General features: G+C 40.5%; 1 protein-coding gene across 2 annotated transcripts in view; it reads left to right on the top strand.

Annotated features, from left to right (window-relative positions):
* hmcn1 (hemicentin 1) overlaps positions 1-19,130 on the top strand; it is a 99,840-nt gene that overhangs the window by 25,838 nt on the left and 54,872 nt on the right. For both annotated transcript variants that reach the window (XM_050054963.1, XM_050054964.1), the window contains exons 5-11: positions 742-913; positions 3,298-3,404; positions 9,155-9,275; positions 9,418-9,681; positions 9,782-9,926; positions 11,393-11,514; positions 15,850-16,119. In XM_050054963.1, coding sequence (XP_049910920.1) covers positions 742-913; positions 3,298-3,404; positions 9,155-9,275; positions 9,418-9,681; positions 9,782-9,926; positions 11,393-11,514; positions 15,850-16,119 — 1,201 coding nt within the window. The remainder of the gene's footprint in view (positions 1-741; positions 914-3,297; positions 3,405-9,154; positions 9,276-9,417; positions 9,682-9,781; positions 9,927-11,392; positions 11,515-15,849; positions 16,120-19,130) is intronic.

Genomic DNA, 19,130 nt, shown 5'->3' on the forward strand with positions numbered 1-19,130 from the left:
TCTACATCAACAACCTGTGCCGACAGCATCACGGCCCTACAGCCAGCTCATATAGCATTAGTAATAAGCAAAATGACTATGTGATTAAAATAATTTTTGGTATATAAATGGACTAACAGAGCCAGTAGTGTCTGACAGGTGGTGAGCTGAGGACAGCAACAATCATATATTGTGGTCATTACTTAACTTCAACAAAATACACTTGAAGAACATAAAGTAGTCTCCCATACAGAGTATTTTTACACTGTGGTTTTACTACTTTTACTTCAGTAAAAGGTCTAAGTACTTCCACCACTACTCTCGCATCACAAATTCCTGTTTTGCATATTAATGGTTAAATAGCCTCTGGGTCTGGGTTTCACACAGTAGCTGCTGAGTTCTCTATAGGGACAGGGGGGAAACAGGGGGCCAGGACACAGGGGAATGTTAGAAACTTCCTGAAAAAAGCCTTGCACATGTTGAGGGGATGACCTTGTGTGCAGCTGAGGGGGTAATTTTGTGTGTGTGTGTGTGTGTGTGTGTGTGTGTGTGTGTGTGTTAGTTGGTAGATCATTAATGTTAAAAAATGAATAAATGGATTTCTCTTAATAATGTTATTTGCATTTGTTAGCATTGTGGTCTCAAAATAATAAATAATAATACCTTATCTAGCATCTATAACATCATAGAGACAGAATGCATTTCCCGCACTATAAATGATGTGTGATTCTTGTGTTTTTATTTTCCTTTCCATCGCTGCAGGTTCTGAAATGGGTGGAGGAGGCGGTGCAGTCATCCAAGATTCACCTGCTGTCCACTGATCACTTCAGCGGGGCCACCAACACTTGGCAGATGCCCTTTGACCCCAGCCTCAAGGAAGTCACTGTGGCCCTCAGCGGCCCAGCGCCTAACATTGAGATAAAAAACCCTCAGGGTATGATAAAAGTTACCATACATATAAACAGGATTGTCAAGGGGATTCCAAAAAATCTGAATTGTTTAGACTGATGTTTTTATTAGTACATGCACTACACATACTAAATATATATACAGTATATACTGTGTATGCTGATGGGTGACAAAAGAAATAGAAAAATAAATGAAAAACATGAGTGAAGAAACATAACAAATGCAGATGCTTCTATTCAGGGCTCATAGAGTGGTTTGATGAGCATGAATATGATCTGAATCATATGTTGTGGTCGTCACAGTCTCCAGGTCTCAGCCCATCCAAACATCTATGGGAAATATGTAATACAACGCTCTCCACCACATCATAATAACACCAGATGAGGGAATAAATACATTTTGGAAAAAAAAAATCTTCCATTGCTTCAGTAAAGCAATTCAGACTTAAAAGAATACCTCACACACAGAATTATCATTTATATTTCAATAATTTAAACCATGTTTAATTGAATTTGTGAAGAAAACATCTCGCATGTCTCCATGGTGAGTGAAGAATCCAAAAACTGTGGAAATTCTGAAGGAATTAGAGAAAGGCGCAGTACTCCAAGTGTTTCAAATGGTAAGGTTTTCTTCTAAAATGCATGAGTTTGGCAAGTACTGAGCATACAACTGGATTATGAGACTTGGATTGTATTGCATGAGTTGGGTGAGTGTTTGTAAATGGATGTTTTGATATAGTTATGCTGTTGTTAAATGCGCCTTACCTTTACTCCTATTCATCAAGAATTTTCTCCAGTTTTGGATTTTTCGTTCACCATGGAGGCATATGAGAAAAACAGAGTTTTCTTCATGAATTCACTGTACCACAGGGGATTCATATACAAATGATCATTTTTTGGGTGAAGTATTTCTATGAAGAGTCTGCAGAGGCTGTTGTAGCTGGTCGTGGTGGCCCAACACCTCACTGAGCCACTGTATGTTAGGTTTTCCTTAAATTGTCACTGAACTATATATAAGCTGTGTCTCAATTCAGGGGCTGCAGCCTTTGAAGGACGCGGCCTTTGCAGTCGACGTCGGCCACGTCCTTTGAAGGCCGCATTAGCCAAACCAACGGTCTCCGAAATGGGATGGTCTGGTTGCATTACCAGTTGTTCTCGCCCCGACCAGTTGACGTTACTGTTACCTAGCAACCAGCTGTGCTTGACAAGAGGAGTAAGCTAGTAAATTAGTTAGCCCTAAATCATGGAACCAGAGACTGTTACATATATATATTTTTTTTTTAATTTAGTACTTGAGGAGATGATTCACTGCCGGAGACGCCGCCATTTGATATATTTCAGGCTGATGGAGGACTGTTTTCAGGTAAACTTATTTAATCAAGTTTATTTAAGCTGTGTGCTTTTAGCTATAGTAATGCTAACGACAGTCAACATTAGCCAGTTAACAACTGTTTGTAAACTTAACTGCATCTTGTGATAGGCTGGGCCACGAATGATTCATTTGTTGCATCCTCCAAATTCTGGGAAAGACGGCTGCATCTCTCGGCCACATTTGAAGGAGCCTTCGAAATGGGACAGCCTTGGTCGCACCGATGTGACACAATCGGTCCTCAAATGCAGCCTTCGAAGGCTGCAGCCTCTGAATTGAGACACGGCTATATACTCACCAAAAACGTGTCTATCTATTGTGCATTTATTGGTCACACTGATATTGTGAATATTGACTATGATTTTAGCTATATATTTTGTGTGTTTTTGCACATAACAGATATGAAAGAAGTAGTCCTTTGATTTTAGTTTGTCCAGTCATTGTAGGCCATTTTGTAAAGTTGAAAGGAAAGACCCCAACATTACAGTAACTAACAGTACATTTTCTTAGTCAATACTTTAATAAAGAACATTTACTGTGAAATGTTATTTGTGTAGATAATGATACAAGCATTGATAATGCAACATCAAGATACTTCCAGTGCAACTGCAGTGGATTTTGAAAGCAGACAAACTATCTTAACAAGTGTAAATTTCACATTTCATGTGCAAGTCTATCTAAATAAAGAGAAGCTTTTTTTAGGTGATTTTGGATCAAGGTCCCAAAATAAAAAGACATTTTATTTCTTAGGAAGTGAAGCTAACTGAAATACAGTACACAGATTTTTTTCTCTATCATATGAGTGGATTGGTTCTAACATCATCTGGGGTCCACTCATTTAGCACATGTTGTTTCATTCGCCTACAGTATTTTGTTTAATGCTTAAACCATATCCTGCATCTTTATATGTTGACAACTAATGTTCGTTGTTTGAATCTGTAATTTGAAGCAATGCATCAATGAGTGTTAAGAAGTTATTTGTATCAGTCAAAGCTGCAGAAAGGGTGAATAATTGTCTAAGTGTTCATGTTTGGCCTCCAGGGAAGTCTGTGGGGAAGAGTGACGGCCTGACTGAGCTCCTGCACATTCCCAACTCTGCCAGAGTTGTCAACATCAAGGAACCACAGCCTGGGATGTGGACTATCAAGGTAAACAATTCATTCTTTCAGGGAATGTGTGTTAAATTACAGGCTTCTTATAACAATTCCCAGAGCTGAGCTGTCTTTTGAAAAGACTTACTGCAAACAGTTCAGTGGTATAACCTTGAAATGAGGTCACAGCTCACACCCCGGGAGGGAGCTGTGCCCTTGAGGAAGGTTCTTAAGTTGAATTACTGCTGTAATATATCAGCATGTTGAGATACAGTGATATGTAATCAATTTAACATGCATGACGTCTGGTGAAAGCATCTCCGTGCAAACAAAAACACGATCAGAAAGACACATTTGAGCATGGAGATGATTTTCAGGACAGTCCTGGTAGATGAAGTTAAAGTATGTTCAAGGCTGCTGCTGTCAACACAAGCTGCCTTAATTTTTGTTTGGGGCACCTTTGCTGTTGTTTTCCCCTTGCAGAGTTGAAACTGTTGGCACCCTGCTGTTGAAGTTATAGAAAAAAAGGTCACACATTTGACTCTCTGCACTGTCAATGCCAGATGTTGGGAAATGACAAGCATTTTTACCTGAGTGATTTGTTGATGGGGCCCCGGTGGCCCCTGTATTCTCTGTAGACTCCTTCTGGGATGCTTTCCCTCATCTCTGCATTGCTGTGTTATGTGTTAGCGCCCATTTGATTTACAGGGGAAGAGATTAGGTGGAAAACTGTGTCATCTCTGTGTTTCCTCTTAAAGAAGAGTACAGTCGTGAGGAGATGAGGATGCATGTATGCTTTGGTATTTAGCATTTTTTTCAGGATTGGATTCCTCATGATTCTTCTTCTTTTCTTCTTGCCATGCCTTTTAATGCCTCTGTAATCCCCTCTCAGTAGGCAGTAATGACATTATGAGACATTATGGACATGATAGGAGATCTATTGAAAGTTTGAATAACATGCACTCATTTGTCTAGATGTAAAGGTCTCTCAAAAAAAGATGGATGTGGAACGTACATTCAATCAGTGACGCATTTTTGTGGACTGAGGTTGATTTAATGTATAGGATGAAATAAGCTCTTTCCAGCTGTGTCTGCACTTAACCCGCAGGTTAATCTCCTGCTGTGATCTGTCACTAAACACTGGTGTAAGAAACCTTTTTTTTTGTTCACACAGAAGAGCTGGCAGGAGCTCAACATTTTTTACTGCAGCATCGCAGGCTGTCTTTCTCCTCTTTTCCTACAAAGATGCTCAGACATGAAAAGCTCTGCATCACTGTGTATTCTATTTAATATCAGCTTAAACATTGTACACTCCTAGAAATAAAGGGACTCGGTAGAACCGCATAGAGTTCTTCTGCTTGTCCCTAAAGGAGAGTTGTTGTTTTTTTTATTTCTGGTAGAGCATTTTATAAGGGTTATACCTGGAACCCTTTCAGAGGGTTCATCCTAGATCCCAACATAAAGGGGTGACCATCTGTAAATGGTTAGACCCAGAACCCCATATGAGAGGTATTTTATGTTTTTTATATAGGTTTCAATCCAGTGCTTTTCCACCTCCTAAGGGAGCTAACAAGACCCCAGTCAAGGGCTTCTACAGAGAACCCTTTTATATTTCAAGGGTTTTATCTATCTGGGAACTGGTTTTAGTAATAACAGGTTAGCCTGGGGCCAAAGGAACCAAGTCCAGCAGCCTTGGGCTTCATGAAGCTCCCAAAGGGCTGGGCCGATGTGGTCCAGCTAAACCCACAACAATCAATAATCATGGTTCACAATCATGTTTTTAGGGGGCGGAGATTTTGTGAAATCATCACCACTACAGCCTTTACTATTTCAATGGTGTGGTGGATCTCAATTCTACCAGGATGCTCATTGGCAGAGTGAACAGTATCTCCACCAATTCACCAGTTATAGTGTCTGTTCAATACAGATATGCAATCAGCTATTGTATGGCAAGAAATGATGGTAAAAATATCAACTATAGCAATAAAATGAATTGATAAAGGGGTTCCAGATACATCTATACTTAAAAATACCATTTGAGACATGGATGAACATTTTATGTGAGGTTAAGGATGACCCATGCTTTCCACAATCCCTAACGGATCCCTTCTTCCAAAAAGTGCTTTTTGGATGAAAAAGGTTCTGGGTAAAATCCTGGCCCTCAGAAAAAATCCTGTTGGAACCCTTATTTATAAGAGTGTATCAAAGGTCAGGATTGAGCTTTTTGCTTTTAGACTTCAGTCAGTTAATTTTGTGAGTTGTTCCATGTGCAGTGTTCATAGAAGGGATGAGGGATATCAAACAGACATGAAAAAGAGACATTGCATCGCCCTGTCTCATTTTTGTCCTGTGTTTACCCTGTCTCGTCTTTCTTCATGAATCTCTTTCTGTCACACGTCTTCTTTTCTGTTTTCTCATGCATCTTCCTCCCAGCACATTTATTCCTCTAATTATCTCCCTCAGAGAAGCACAGGAGGCTCTTCTGTTCTCTCGCTCTACTCTATCTGTCTTGCAATCTAAAAATATCTCCCTCTCATCTGTAACCGTGTTTCCCAGGGCATCGAAAGAAATGTGCATGAATACTTTAGGGGGATTTCACTGTTCTGCCATGCTGGGTTTCAGTAAGGCTAATGGCCCGTGACACCACAGTGTAGGACCCAGACCATAGATTGTGTGTGAAAAGGAATTTGATCCATTTTAATCTGCCTTTAATTGGATGTTGTGGTGGAGTGTAGAGGGTGGGATCACCCCATGATCACCCTCTGCTTTTTCAGTTTTGGCCATAATTTTACACCTTACATTCATTTGTGCTAAATTCAGTATATTCTACTACTATTACTAAATGAAATCAATGTCCAAATACTGTATTGGTGATTATTACAAGAGAAATAATGTATTTTTCATTTTGTCCAAAGATGAAATGATACCAAGCATGCACAGATGCCTTTAGCATCTGTATAAGACGTACTGGGCCCTCAACAACTACTTTCGATGTAAACCCATCCATGGCAAAGACATAGTATAAAGAGTGAGAAAGTCTGCATAGGGTGGGAGGGAGTTATGGTGAATGAGTCAAACAAACACAGGATTTTTACCTGAGAGACAGATGTTTGTGTCCCATGTGAAATCAAAATCAATCAAATCAATTTTGAGTTTTTTAAAACTATGTTACGCAGTAAATGTGACATGACATACATCACGTGACATGCATTATGTGACATACTCATTAATGCTTACGCAAGTTAAGCTACGTAACAAGCATACATATTTTAACCCAAACTGTTCTTTTTTCCTAAACCTAACCAATTAGGTTTGTTGCCTAAACCTAAAGAAGTTTTGGTGACTAAACCTATGTTTCCTGTGGATGTGGAAGTTTATTCTGAAAAGCCACTATATATGTAACAAACGACACATGGCCCCTGAATGTCCAAAACTGACGCTTAAGGGGTACCTAGAGCTTCAGAGTTTAAAGCACAGGGCTGCTGACTGAGCTGTCATGTTAACGAGTTGGGAGTGAGAACATAATGCAAACAGTGACCCTGTTGTAAGTTTCAAATGTGAAAACTTGTCAGACAGTCACATCTGTCAGATCAAAAAAACAAGATGTTCATTAATAGCAAACAGCTCTTTCATTTGTGCTTTGTGGGACTGTGTGTGAGTGTGTTTTTGTATGCGTGTTAAGATTTGTACTCTACCGAGGCTAAACCAGGTGAGACTTCTTTGTGCTGCAATGACCTCATTGATGAGTGCATTTAAAACTTCACACTTAATTTTATAGCCCATGATAATAGTTTAGGAAGGCTGTAATTTTAAAAGCATGCAAACAGCTCAAAGGAAGAGAGTCGGTAAAATGTCCTACTCTTGTTCTTTGTGTCTGCTTTTTCTGCTCTCCTCTCTTCTTATATTCTTCTGTCCAATGTGTGGACAGCATTCAGGTCTCCTGCTGAACATCTAAACAAAACATTCATTAAAATAATGGGGGAGGAAGAAGCAGTACAGTTATTTTAAGTACCTGAAGAGCTTTCATCTGCCAAGTGCATAGAAATCAAAGACTAAACAATTGTTTTTTGACCTTAAACTCCATACTGTTCCCTTATCCTGCTGCTTGATGCTTAAACCCATATTTACAGATTTGGACTGAATACCTCACTTGGATTGTAGACTGCAACAGAAGGACTTTTTTTTTTTTTCTTTACACATTTTGGAAAAAGAAAATACTGTAGAACTAATCCATGCAGGCGTTTCTGTTGCCAGTGACAGAACAAGTTAAATTTATTGGTATATGCCGATGGATGGACCTTTCCAATGCAAAGGTAATTCAGTTTTCTTTACATAAAAGATAAAATAAAATGTGATATAATGTAACTTTTAAAGAATCTTGGACTATTCTGTTTTGTGCATTATATAAAAGGTTTTGAGCAATGCTTATGCTCAAACTGGTAATGACTCATGATTCATAATAGCGTGTCTAGGTAAATTTTCTTGCAAAATCAAACCGAGAACAGTGAAAACCAATGCAGTTTTCTCTTTGCGAGTGTTCTGGAGAATCACATCAGTAGGTCTTTGGTGTAAAAATCTGTATCAGTTACCTCATCACAGCTACACAGGACCTGATTGATCTCAGCGAGGGTGTATCTAAGACCTACATTGGTCAGTCTGTGCGGATGGGTGTGAAATTAGGAAAGGAGTAGCTTTAATGACAGGGATTCTTCTTGTCTTAGGTAAGAGCATGACCTTTAAGGGACCTCTTCCCTTATTATTGGTTCTTTTACAACCAACTAATGACCTGGGCTAATTTCATGGTGGTCATTGAGGCAGGTTTGATGACCATGACATGTATTGTTTTTCATGACAGCAGGCATTAGCATTTGAGGCTGTGCCGATGCCCCTTTGTCCTGGTATTACCTCATTGTTTGTAGTTTCACCTCTAGCTGTCTCATGTGTTTGCTTAAATGCACTGCTCTAGCCAGTTTGGTAGTTTTCTTTTCACAGGGAATTTAAGTTTATGTCAGTCAGAACTCAGTAATTGTAAAATGCAGTAAATCCACACATTCTCTTTCATTTCAGTCAATTGCAAATGACAGTCTAGGTTTGCATGCCTCACTCCACATTGTGAGTCAATGTCTGTGACACCTCTAAGGTGCTTTACCCAAGATGAGGAGTTTCCACTTTTCACCAAGCCTATATTTCATTGTAATTACTCTGTCTCTATTACTGCAAAGCTTCAAAAGACCTCCACATGATGAAGACTACATGAGGCACTCTGTGATTATAGTGGTCGTGTTTGTTTAATTAAAGTATGAATGCCAGACTTAATGGGTCATCTCTGAATCGTGGATGTTTCATAAGCTCGGTTCTGAGGCATTCGACAGCCAGCCTTGACTTAACTTAGAGTGGCTTGTCTGTACATGCAGGGGTGGTTGGCATACAAAAGGCTGTTACACAACAGTGTCAGTGCTGTGTCTGTCATTTAGACCACTCAGTGCTGCCTTTGATGCAGCAACTCTTCTCTCTTTTGTTTTCTTAAGTAATGGAAAACGAATCACCATCACATGTTAGTCTGGGTTTTTCACCAAATCAATTTGGACCAGACATCCACAATACTACTTATCAAATGACAGTTTTCAATAAGAAAGATGTGACTGCATGAAGGACTTGTTGTATATAGATACTGATATGTCACAGCATGTTAAGACAAAACCTTATTATGAAGATAACGCCAGAAACATGGAGTCACATTACCAAACATACTACCCAAGCGCTAAACATATATCTGTAAATCTACATGTCCTCTTTCTTTTACACAGACCTCTAGTGAAGGAAGACACTCGGTTCGTATCTCAGGTCTCAGCACCATTGACTTCCGGGCTGGATTTTCCAGAAAGCCCACCCTGGATTTTAAACAGACCTCTAGTAGGCCAGTTCAAGGTCAGTGAACTCAGAAACCAAATTGTAAAAAAAAAAAATGCTCCACAGCTGTTGTTTGTGTTCTTTCACCTGTTGTGTTCACTTATATGTGTACGCTTTGGGACATTAAAGTATACAGTGTATGTTTCTTTATTCTTTCCAGGTATTCCCACTTACATCCTTCTGAACACCACCGGGCTTTCGCCTCCTGCTCGGGCTGACAGGCTAGAGCTCCTGTCGATCAAGGGCGAGGTGCTCAAAACTTTGCCAATCCGCTACTACCCTGAGCGCAAGCCATACGGCCTCTGGAACATCACAGAGTTCATTCCACCCAACGAGGCCTTCTTCCTGCGGGTGACAGGATATGACCGGGATGGTTTCCCTTTCCAGAGACTCTCCAGTGTTTCCTTCTCCAGTATTATACCTGGTCAGTGATGGAGATTGTCACCCATATTTAGATGTGAGGGATTGCTTAGTTATTTAAGGTGAGTAACTCTTTTTGCTGATTATCTTTATTGCTCTTTCAGATGCCCCTAAGGTGCTGATGCCAGCTATAAGTCATGGTTACTACCTCCAAAGAGGGGCTGTCAACTGCCAGGCAGAGAGCCTGATCCCCTTCACTCTGCGCTTTACTAGAGACGGGAGGCGACTTGGGGTCGACCAACTCTTCAGGTGAGCAGGGCTGGAAAGTGCCAGTTCACAAATCACAAATTTGCCACAGGGGCAGGGTTGGAATGAGAACAAAGTTCGGCCCTGGCAAATCTCCTCTGGACTGGTCCCATTACTAAGCAGCAACCTCCTCTTGCCCTTAGCCTGTAGCGTGACTCTGCTGTTATCAGCCTGCTGCTGCTCCTCTGTCCACATTACTCTTTCTTCCTCTTCATTTGGTGCCGCCAGCAGACTTTTGTGATTGTTGTCACTGCTGCTAACATTAGAAACTCTTTCCAGCTTCAGTCTTGAGTACTTTTTTCTTTTTGTCTCTGACCTTTTCTGCTCTACCTTTCCATTTTTTAGCTCCTTCATCTGTTTAATCTGTATTTACATTCCAGTTACTCTGCTCTTCTGTCTAGATTTTGTGTATTTCCCACTTGACCTCTCTTGCTTGGCCTCTGACATTCCACATGATGGGCGGTCCTAAAAGTGGGCTGCAGCTGGCAGATCTTCCCTTTTTTTTCCCCCTGGAGTTTTTGCAACCCACAAGGTGTGCCGGCCCATCTGGCATTTGCTAGAATTGCCCGATAGCCAGTCTTAGCCTGCACAGGGTGGTTTACAGTCCTTATAGTACATACACCTTCAACCGTTATACCTCTGATTCGGATAAGGAAAAACTCCTTGGACAAGAGAGGGACCCTTTCTCTGTTGCTCTTCCTAAATAAAAGCAAAAGTCTCTATAGCCAGATATCAAGATGAAAAGACATGCTGACAACACCACTATAAGCCAGTTCCATATGATGTACTTACACCATAAAGTCATTTTATCCATGTCCTGTTTCCAACGTGATTTTGAAGTCAAGTCACATATTTATGGCTGTACCTGAACTGTGTCATGAGATATGTCTGTCAAAGTCTCAGACACCTTTTAAGCATTTCAGACGATTATTTCAGAAACATGAGGTTAGTCAGGACTTTGTTCAGAGGCTTTATTGCATGTCCCTCTACTACCTTACTAGGTTTTGAAAAAACAAACAGCCATGCAGTCATGTTCAAAGTAAATGAGCTCCACAGATGTACTACGTTGCAGGATTGAGCCGATAAGGAAGGGTTTGCCCCCTCTTCCTCAGCTGAGAATTTGATGATGATACAAGTCTATTCAGTCATTACATGCCGTGAAACCATTTACCCCTTTGGCCAGTGACTAATGGTTCCACATACTTTGCAAATCTGTTGATACCTTCTGAGAGGTCTCTCGAGCAGGCAGGAAGACAAACAGAATGGACCAAAACTCCTCTCTCCTTCCAACTCTGTTGGAGGCTAAAACTCCCATATTGTGTTTCCATCTCTGCTCTCCTGTGTGACTAAATCTGACTGGATTTCCACCATATCAACAGATGAGCAAGTAGCAGATTGAAAGGATTCAACATTATTCTCAGCAAATACTGAAAATAGAGGGATAAAAATGTTCTCCTTTTTGATTCTAGTGAGTCCAACAATGCATCATGGGAAATACCCCAGGTAACTCTGAAGGATGAGGGCTACTACGAGTGTATTGCTATCAGCAGCGCTGGGACAGGAAGAGCTCGCACATTTTTGGATGTCTCAGGTAAGCACACATACCAAGACTCATTCACCCTGTCACAGGATGATAATAGGCAATCTGTTTAACTTATTGATGATTTCCTTATAATGTAATAGCTCCATTAAAACCATTTCAAGCAGACACAAAATGAAAATCTAAACTGTCTGTACAAATCTAATCTATTACCTATTACAGTGACATTAGTAAGTATATTTTTGAAGGGGACCTATTATGCTCATTTTTAGGTTCATACTTGTATTTGGGATTTCTACTAGAACATGTTTACACTCTTAAATGTTCAAAAAACACTTTATGTTCTTCATACTGTCTGTTCCTGAACACACATACACTCAATCCTCTGCTTTAGCTTTTGTCTCTTTAAGGCCTCCTCCTAAAATACCCAGTCTGCTCTGATGGGTCAGCGTTTGTGGGTCTTAGTTTCTATGCTGTCTGGTTGTCTCTGCACTGCCATTGAAGCCAAATCACAAATAAAAGCTTCTGGTGGAACTCAAACTGCACATTTTCCAGCAGGAAAATGATCCAGAATTGGGGAGAAACGAACAACATCAGCAACCAAGATTACATGTTTCCCTGTTGTTAGAATGTAGCTATATGTAACAGTGTATGTAATGTAAACACTTGGCAATAGCCTGCCTGGAGATGATGACCATAAAAAGAAATCTGTCATGATCTGACGTCAGGTCGTCACGAAAGTAAAAAATAAAACGTTCAGAGCCTGAGGTTCTTGTTCACACGGATTACTTTCACATATGTTTACCTCGTTATTTGAAATTTGGCCACGTTTAGTATTAACATCTGATATTGTAACATTACATATATATGCCAAAAAATAAGGAAAAGTATAATATGTTCCCTTTACCAAAAAATAGCTGAAACTAAAGGAATTAGCAGAATATGAGAGCAATGATGTATTACGACACTATTACAACATGTCAGAAAGACTCGCTACATGGACAGCAGTGTTGACTTTTGTTAATGGACTGTGATACTGTAGTTTATGTTAACTAACAGTGCATAGTGAACTACCTTCCATCACTGCGGGTAATGAGCCAGGACTGCTGGACAGGAATGCTTACGGGGCTGGCAAGCATTAGACTGTCAACAAGTGTAATTGGTGTGTGATGGATCTACTAGCAGGGCAGTGTGCAATTTAAAGTTGAAAAAAAATTCCACTGGATTTTTTTTGTGTGCTATAGCATACGTATCTGCTCTGTGAAACACTTGTCCTGCGTTCTCCTTTGAGAAAACAAATCAGAAACCAAGAGGGAGAAATTAAAATGTATTTGCTGCATGGAGTAGACAGACTTAGATACAGCCAATCAAATCTTTTTAAAGGAGTAACAGCAGTTTACTCAACACTACCACTAACAAGCCAGTGTCTGACCATGACAGGTAGGCTGCAGAGCAGGGTTGTTTACTTTAGATACTATTCATGATGCTAACTTATGCTTCCTTGCATCCTCTGACCCAAAACTCATTTCCCTCAGCCATCATGTCTCTTATGCACCTCGAGTAGACAAAAAGCAGAAACACAGGAGGCTTTTGGAGGGCAGAAACTTAGGTGTTTCTTACATGTTTCGTCCTCACATCTTTCCGTCACATCTTCATTGGGAGGAGCAAAGATGTGAGGGAGTGAGGAGACATTTTAGCATAATGAAAAGCACCCTTTGTGTCTTATTCCCTACAGTTTAACACCAGCAATCTGGAACCCTGTTAGCTGCTGTCAGTCAAATACAAACAGGCCCCTCCAGCGAGCTGATATGAAAAGTAGCATTTCTGATATTCATCTTTCTTCCTTTTAATAATAAAAACTATTAACAATATATGTTAAAAACCATTAACAATATTTTCATATCAACAAAAAGGATGACTAAATGTGGTTTCACTTGGACTCTAACGTATCTTTGCCTTTAATGCACCGTATCCTGTTTACAAAATAACACTTACTGTTTAAAGACACAACATACTTTGAGTGAAATGGTGCAGTAAGATGGAGTTTATGTCATGCTCAATAGGTTTACACATGCTCACACACACAAACTACACTTACACTACTCATGGACATATGGTTGGAATCCAAGTGCTGGTTGATGTGGGTTAAATTTCATAGGGTTCAAAGTCTCTTGCTGTGGATCCCATGCAGAGAACCTGCGTGAGGGCAGAATTAATGTAGCTTTAAGGAAAATTTGACCCTATAACATGACGTTGTAATGCATGCCTCGCAGCGATCATGGGATTGTGGGTTTATGGGATGGTTTGTGTGCCTGATTTGTAAAGCAATGGGCTGTAAATATGATGTAAGATGAGAATACAAATGAAGCTGTAAATACATGCCAGGCTTGCACCAAAAACAGTATAATGATCGTATAGTTCAGGTGGTAGTACTGCAGTTTCAATACAACAGCGCTGCGTAAACACAGATGCTTACTGGTCACCACTATAATAAATGCATAACAATTTACGATCTCACTGAGAAATTTATAATCTGTGTAATAACTTACTGGATGACTTTGTGATCATCATGATGTCAAAGCTTTAAGCAGTGGATAATGATTTATACTTTTAGTTCCACCACTAGGCAAAAATTAATTTCTGCCTTTTCCAAAATCCTCTGTAGTGCGTTTATTTTTCAGTCTGAGTCCTTTCCATTATGAGACCCTAGAGCTGACACCACATGAGTCCCAGTGCAGTCAGTAAAAGTCTCCTTGTCCAAATGTTGCTATCCAAAAAACTTCCTGCTTTGTGAAATTCACTGGAGCTCCATCAACGTGATGAATGCCAAGCCGAAAGAAAGAAGGTGGAGCCCAGAGGAAAAGAGAGTGAGAGGTAGTTGAAAGATGCTTCATGAAACAGAAGAAGGAGAGAGGGAGCCAGGCAGGGATCTGTGTAATGTATGAGCGTAAGTCATTACTGTAACTCACCCACCATGTTCGCAGTCCAAAGGTGCAGAGGGGACTTAGTTTGTCCAGCTTTTACCTCTTATGACGTCTAAAATTAGGTGAAATTAATCCTTCTCAGCCACAACTCAAACCCTTGTCAATGGGCCAGTGATATCCTGAATAGGATGACAGGCCTACGCATTTTACGCTTGAACACAGACAAACACACATAATACCCGCTCAGCTGCCAAATATATGTCATCCGAATCCCAAGGAGCTGTGCTGAAATCCCCAGCATCCTCCTTGTATCAGAGCCAAAGCCTCTGCTACCTCTCCTCGCCCTCATCTTCTGTTGTTTTCCCCTTGTCCCCGCTTTGCTCCGGCTAAACCCTGAAAAATATGATTGAAGACACATTGAGGGAGTGTTGTCAACATGATGCCGAGAGAAAAGACAGAGATGGTTGAAGAGAGAGAGAGAAATAAGAAAAAAAAAAGATGATTGATGTACAAGATTAGTTCAAGTGGGTGTTTCAAAAAATAGCATTTCTCTCGCACACAGCAAAGACCAGCTACATGGAATACCTCTATAAAGAGTCAAGAAACTCTTAAAACCAAGAGGTGACAGCAGTGCATTATATGAGAGTTAGAAAGACAGTAATATGCTGATTTTGGTGATGAAATGTTGATTATTTAAACTGCTCATGCGGATGATAGAGGTTCCTCCCATAGGACAGCTACATACATAAGCTCTGTAAAGTAAAAAATACCATTTTATTGCATAGCTTTTTATGTTAAGGTACTCCAGCAGTTTGGTATTGTAATTCATAAAGTTGCTGAACTTATGAAACACAGTTAGCCCCGAGTACTCTCACTGCAACCCATATTTCCCCTAATGCAACTGGACAGCATCTTTTGTTAAACTATTTCCATCGGGTCAACTTATGTCTTTCAAACTCTTTGCCTGTAGTTTGTAACACAGGGTTTCTGTTATAAATCTGTGTTTTCCAAGCTGAACCTGAACCTTCTCATATACAATGTTTTATAAGTATGTTTTAATTTGAATAGTTTTAGGCCGAAGAGGTAAAATAAATCAGTACTTCACCATTAAAGAGAAAGTAATAAAGAAAAGTTAGAAAACATAAACATAATTTGTGTAACAGAAATGTGTTTTTACTCCTCCATCATCCCCTAACCCTTTGTATTTACCTTGCAAATTGTCAGGTTATGAGTAGTCGGTCTAAATGAGAGGCCAAAGGCTTTTTCACCGTGACTCGACTCAAATTACTATAGTTTTCAGAAAATCAGTATGGGCTGCAACACTGCTTCCCAGGGCTGGAATATGCTGCATGTCTCTACATCCATAACTGTCAGTAACCACTTGCTCTGAATTCCTGTTCAGCTTTTTTTGTGATGTAAAGTTCCTGTCAGCTGCCAACAACATCATGCCATCATTCCGCAGAGCCGCCTCCTGCCATCACAGTCGAGGGTAATGTGACCGTGTCTCCCGGCTCTCGTGCCGTCCTCACCTGCAACGTCGTCAGCACAGTCAACTATAACCTCACCTGGCTGAGAGGAGGTCAGGATGCCCGTCTGGACCCACAGGTGCACGTCTTAACCAACCTCTCGCTCCAGGTGTCCTCTGTGACCCCAGATCACTCGGGCTGGTATGAGTGCGCTGCTGTAAACGAAGGAGGGGTGACGGCAGAGCGAATCTACCTCACCGTGCAAGGTAAAGAGTGTGTGTTTAATTTCAGTCTGTGGTGTTAGAAGAAGAAGTGACATTGGAAACAAGTTGTTGCCCGTGTTGAGATACGTCAGAGTACACATGGGCTTCCAAATGCTGAGCTTACCAGGCTACAGCTGAACTCTGATTTTGTTGCTGGTGTATGTGCTTACATGTGTTTGTACGAATGCTTCTGCGTGATTTACACTGTGGGGGAACAGGACTCTTGGCAAACACAACCCCCTTCCCAAATACATGATCGTCTCCCAAGTGCCCCCGCCCCTCTTCCCTCCCTAGCTCCCTATAATTCACCCTAATGCTTTATGGGACGTGTGAAAATAATTTATGTGTGACTCTCAGGCAGCGCTTAAGTAGAGTTTTCCATCTCCGGACAGCTCTTGTAGTCCCGTTTCTAACACTTCACTGACACTAAATCTGAAACACTTTGTTGTACAAAGTATCGCTGACTATCTGGCCAGCACCACAGAGCATCGGCCTGCGCTTGGCCAGGAAATGCCGATGTAATACAGCCACTAAAACCTGTCATTAGCAGATGATTTCAGCCAGAAGCCACTGAGGAGAATCCAAGAGGTATAGAAAGCTGAAAGAAAGCAAGTGAGAGCAGCAAAGAACTTTGTTTTACATTACCCAGTCCCAATGAACATCCAGTATTTACTTTGTTATTCAACCAGAAGTCCCTGAAAGAAGAAGCTGACTCAAAGACCATATGCTGCTCACTGTCGCCTAAATTCCTCTTCGTATGTGTCCTGCCAGGTCTTGATGCTTTGAAGCACAAAAATGTTATTATTTCTCTTGTAGAACAAAAAGAAGAAAGACTTTTTTCCTGGCCTAAATTTGAATAATTGAAAAGTTCAATCTGATCTTTACTTGGAGCGAACAGTTGTCTCTGTAAAGTAAACCTCAATAACACAAACTGAAATGTTGCAGGTTTAATACCAATGCTGCAGACAGATTTGGAGAGGAACTCTGTCATTTGGCTCGTCTCACTGAGTGATACGTTGCACAGAAGACCCTGAAACATTTTCCCTGGTTTAACTGGATATTTTTCTCTTATTTATCTCCTCGTCTGTTCTTCATTTTTCATCCTCCCACACTTTCTTTGTTATTCTTTTCTTTAAGCAATTTCTTACTGCTTCTTCATTATTCTTTTGTTTTTTTGCCTTATCTCTTTCTTTCACTAAAACAGCTGTCAGCAGGCCCTTAGGGTTTCCTAATTACCCCCTGGTCAGTCCCGTCCTAGTTATTAGTCTCTTTGAAGTGAGTAGAGCTGCTGACATCTTACAACACTTGGACAGAACACAGTGGAACAGAGTGCATGACCATACGCCAACAGAAATAGGATGAAGAAGGAGAGATTTTTAGCTGTTTTCCTGCTGTTTTAGTGTGGTCGAACATCTTTGGGAAAACAACCCTAAATAGCTGTTGTGGATGCACATCGTTGATGGAAGAGATTTAGAGAAGAGTGGATGATGGAATAGGAGGAAGATGCATTGCAGTTTGGAGTGAAAGCGGATGAGTGAGGGAGGAAGAGAGAGCGAAAGATGAAGCAGGTGATGAAGAGAGTTTTACAGACAGGCTTCTTTCCGACACATGTACGGCTGCTGCTGAGTCAGGGTGGAACAATGTGTCTTCCCTCTCAGGAACCTCCTTGTTCTTGAACTCAGAGGGCGCAGGGTGACCTCGTGAGTTGGAAGAGGCAAGTGAGGAGAGAGGTCGGCTTGGCTGTAAATACAGTTCCTTTGACGCCTTTACTTTTGACCTTATCTGGGTCGTACATACAGCACAGCCTGAGGCAGCGCTGAGATTAAGATAGGTGGGAAGTTGAGGTTTTTCAATTTGTTTCAAGTCAAGGTTGTAATATATCAAAAGTATTGCCTGTGAATTTATCATCAGCATCTGGTAAAGGAGCTGTATTTCTTTTCAACTGTGGCATCCCTGATGATTGAAGCATCAGTTCAGAATTCTATACATTCCTTCACATCTAATGTACTCATGCATGTCAACCTTTTGAACTTGTGGCTACTGGCCTTTTATCACTACAGGGCTTTTCTCAGTCAACCCGAAGTCACTGTCCTATTTTGGTTTATAGATAGCATGCAAGGAATAACACATTTGACTGACTGCCTTCCTTTTAGTTATATAAAAAAATAAATACCTCTAAATAAATCCCTCTCTGGCATCTTAGATAAACAGAGTTTTGTTGTTTTGGAAGGGTTCTGTCTCTCTGTCATGACAGCTAGTTCTCACACTGTATTTCCTACACTCTGGAAAGGTCAGAGACTCTGGAGATATTTCTAGCAGTGGGAATAGAATAGAGAAAACACGCCCTTGAAGGGAAGACTTACAGTACACATCATGAATCAATTGGAAAATCTTTTCAGATTCCACAGCTTCTCCGTGTCTGGATTCAATATTCCTCCCTGTTTTACCAATAAAGAGGAGATGAGGGTGAAAGATATGCTGTGACACATTATTAGTTGTAGTAACAGCCATCACTCTTCCTGCTACAGTGACAATAAAAGTTTATGCTCTGTTACATCTTGTGGTTGAGCTGAGAGTCATCCAGGGAAGAAGTGCCTGACCTGCATATGAAGGTACAAAACATCAACAACCTTAGGTGTACTGAGATGTAACAGTGTACATGTTTCAAGATTTTTATGTGACATTTCCCAAAGCCACATATAATCACATTTAAGTGATGGAAATTATATTTAATAAAATATTTTAACAGTGAGAAAAGAAGCCCCAAATCAACTTGTTTCCACAGTCAAAACTTCTCACAGTGATGTTTCCAAAGATAGATTATTGACTTAACAGTTGTGCAGCCAGTGCAATCATTACAATGTGTTACGTGAATTTAGTGGCTGATTTTTTTTTTTTTTTGAACATTTATTAGAACAAGTTCCTTGACAGAGTCTCACACATTATGACAAGTATCAATACTCATATTGGTATCAAACTGACAAAATACAAAATACAAGGACAAACAAATATGT

This window comes from Epinephelus moara, chromosome 10 (assembly GCF_006386435.1).
Source record: "Epinephelus moara isolate mb chromosome 10, YSFRI_EMoa_1.0, whole genome shotgun sequence".
In the NCBI taxonomy this organism is placed as follows: domain Eukaryota; kingdom Metazoa; phylum Chordata; class Actinopteri; order Perciformes; family Serranidae; genus Epinephelus; species Epinephelus moara.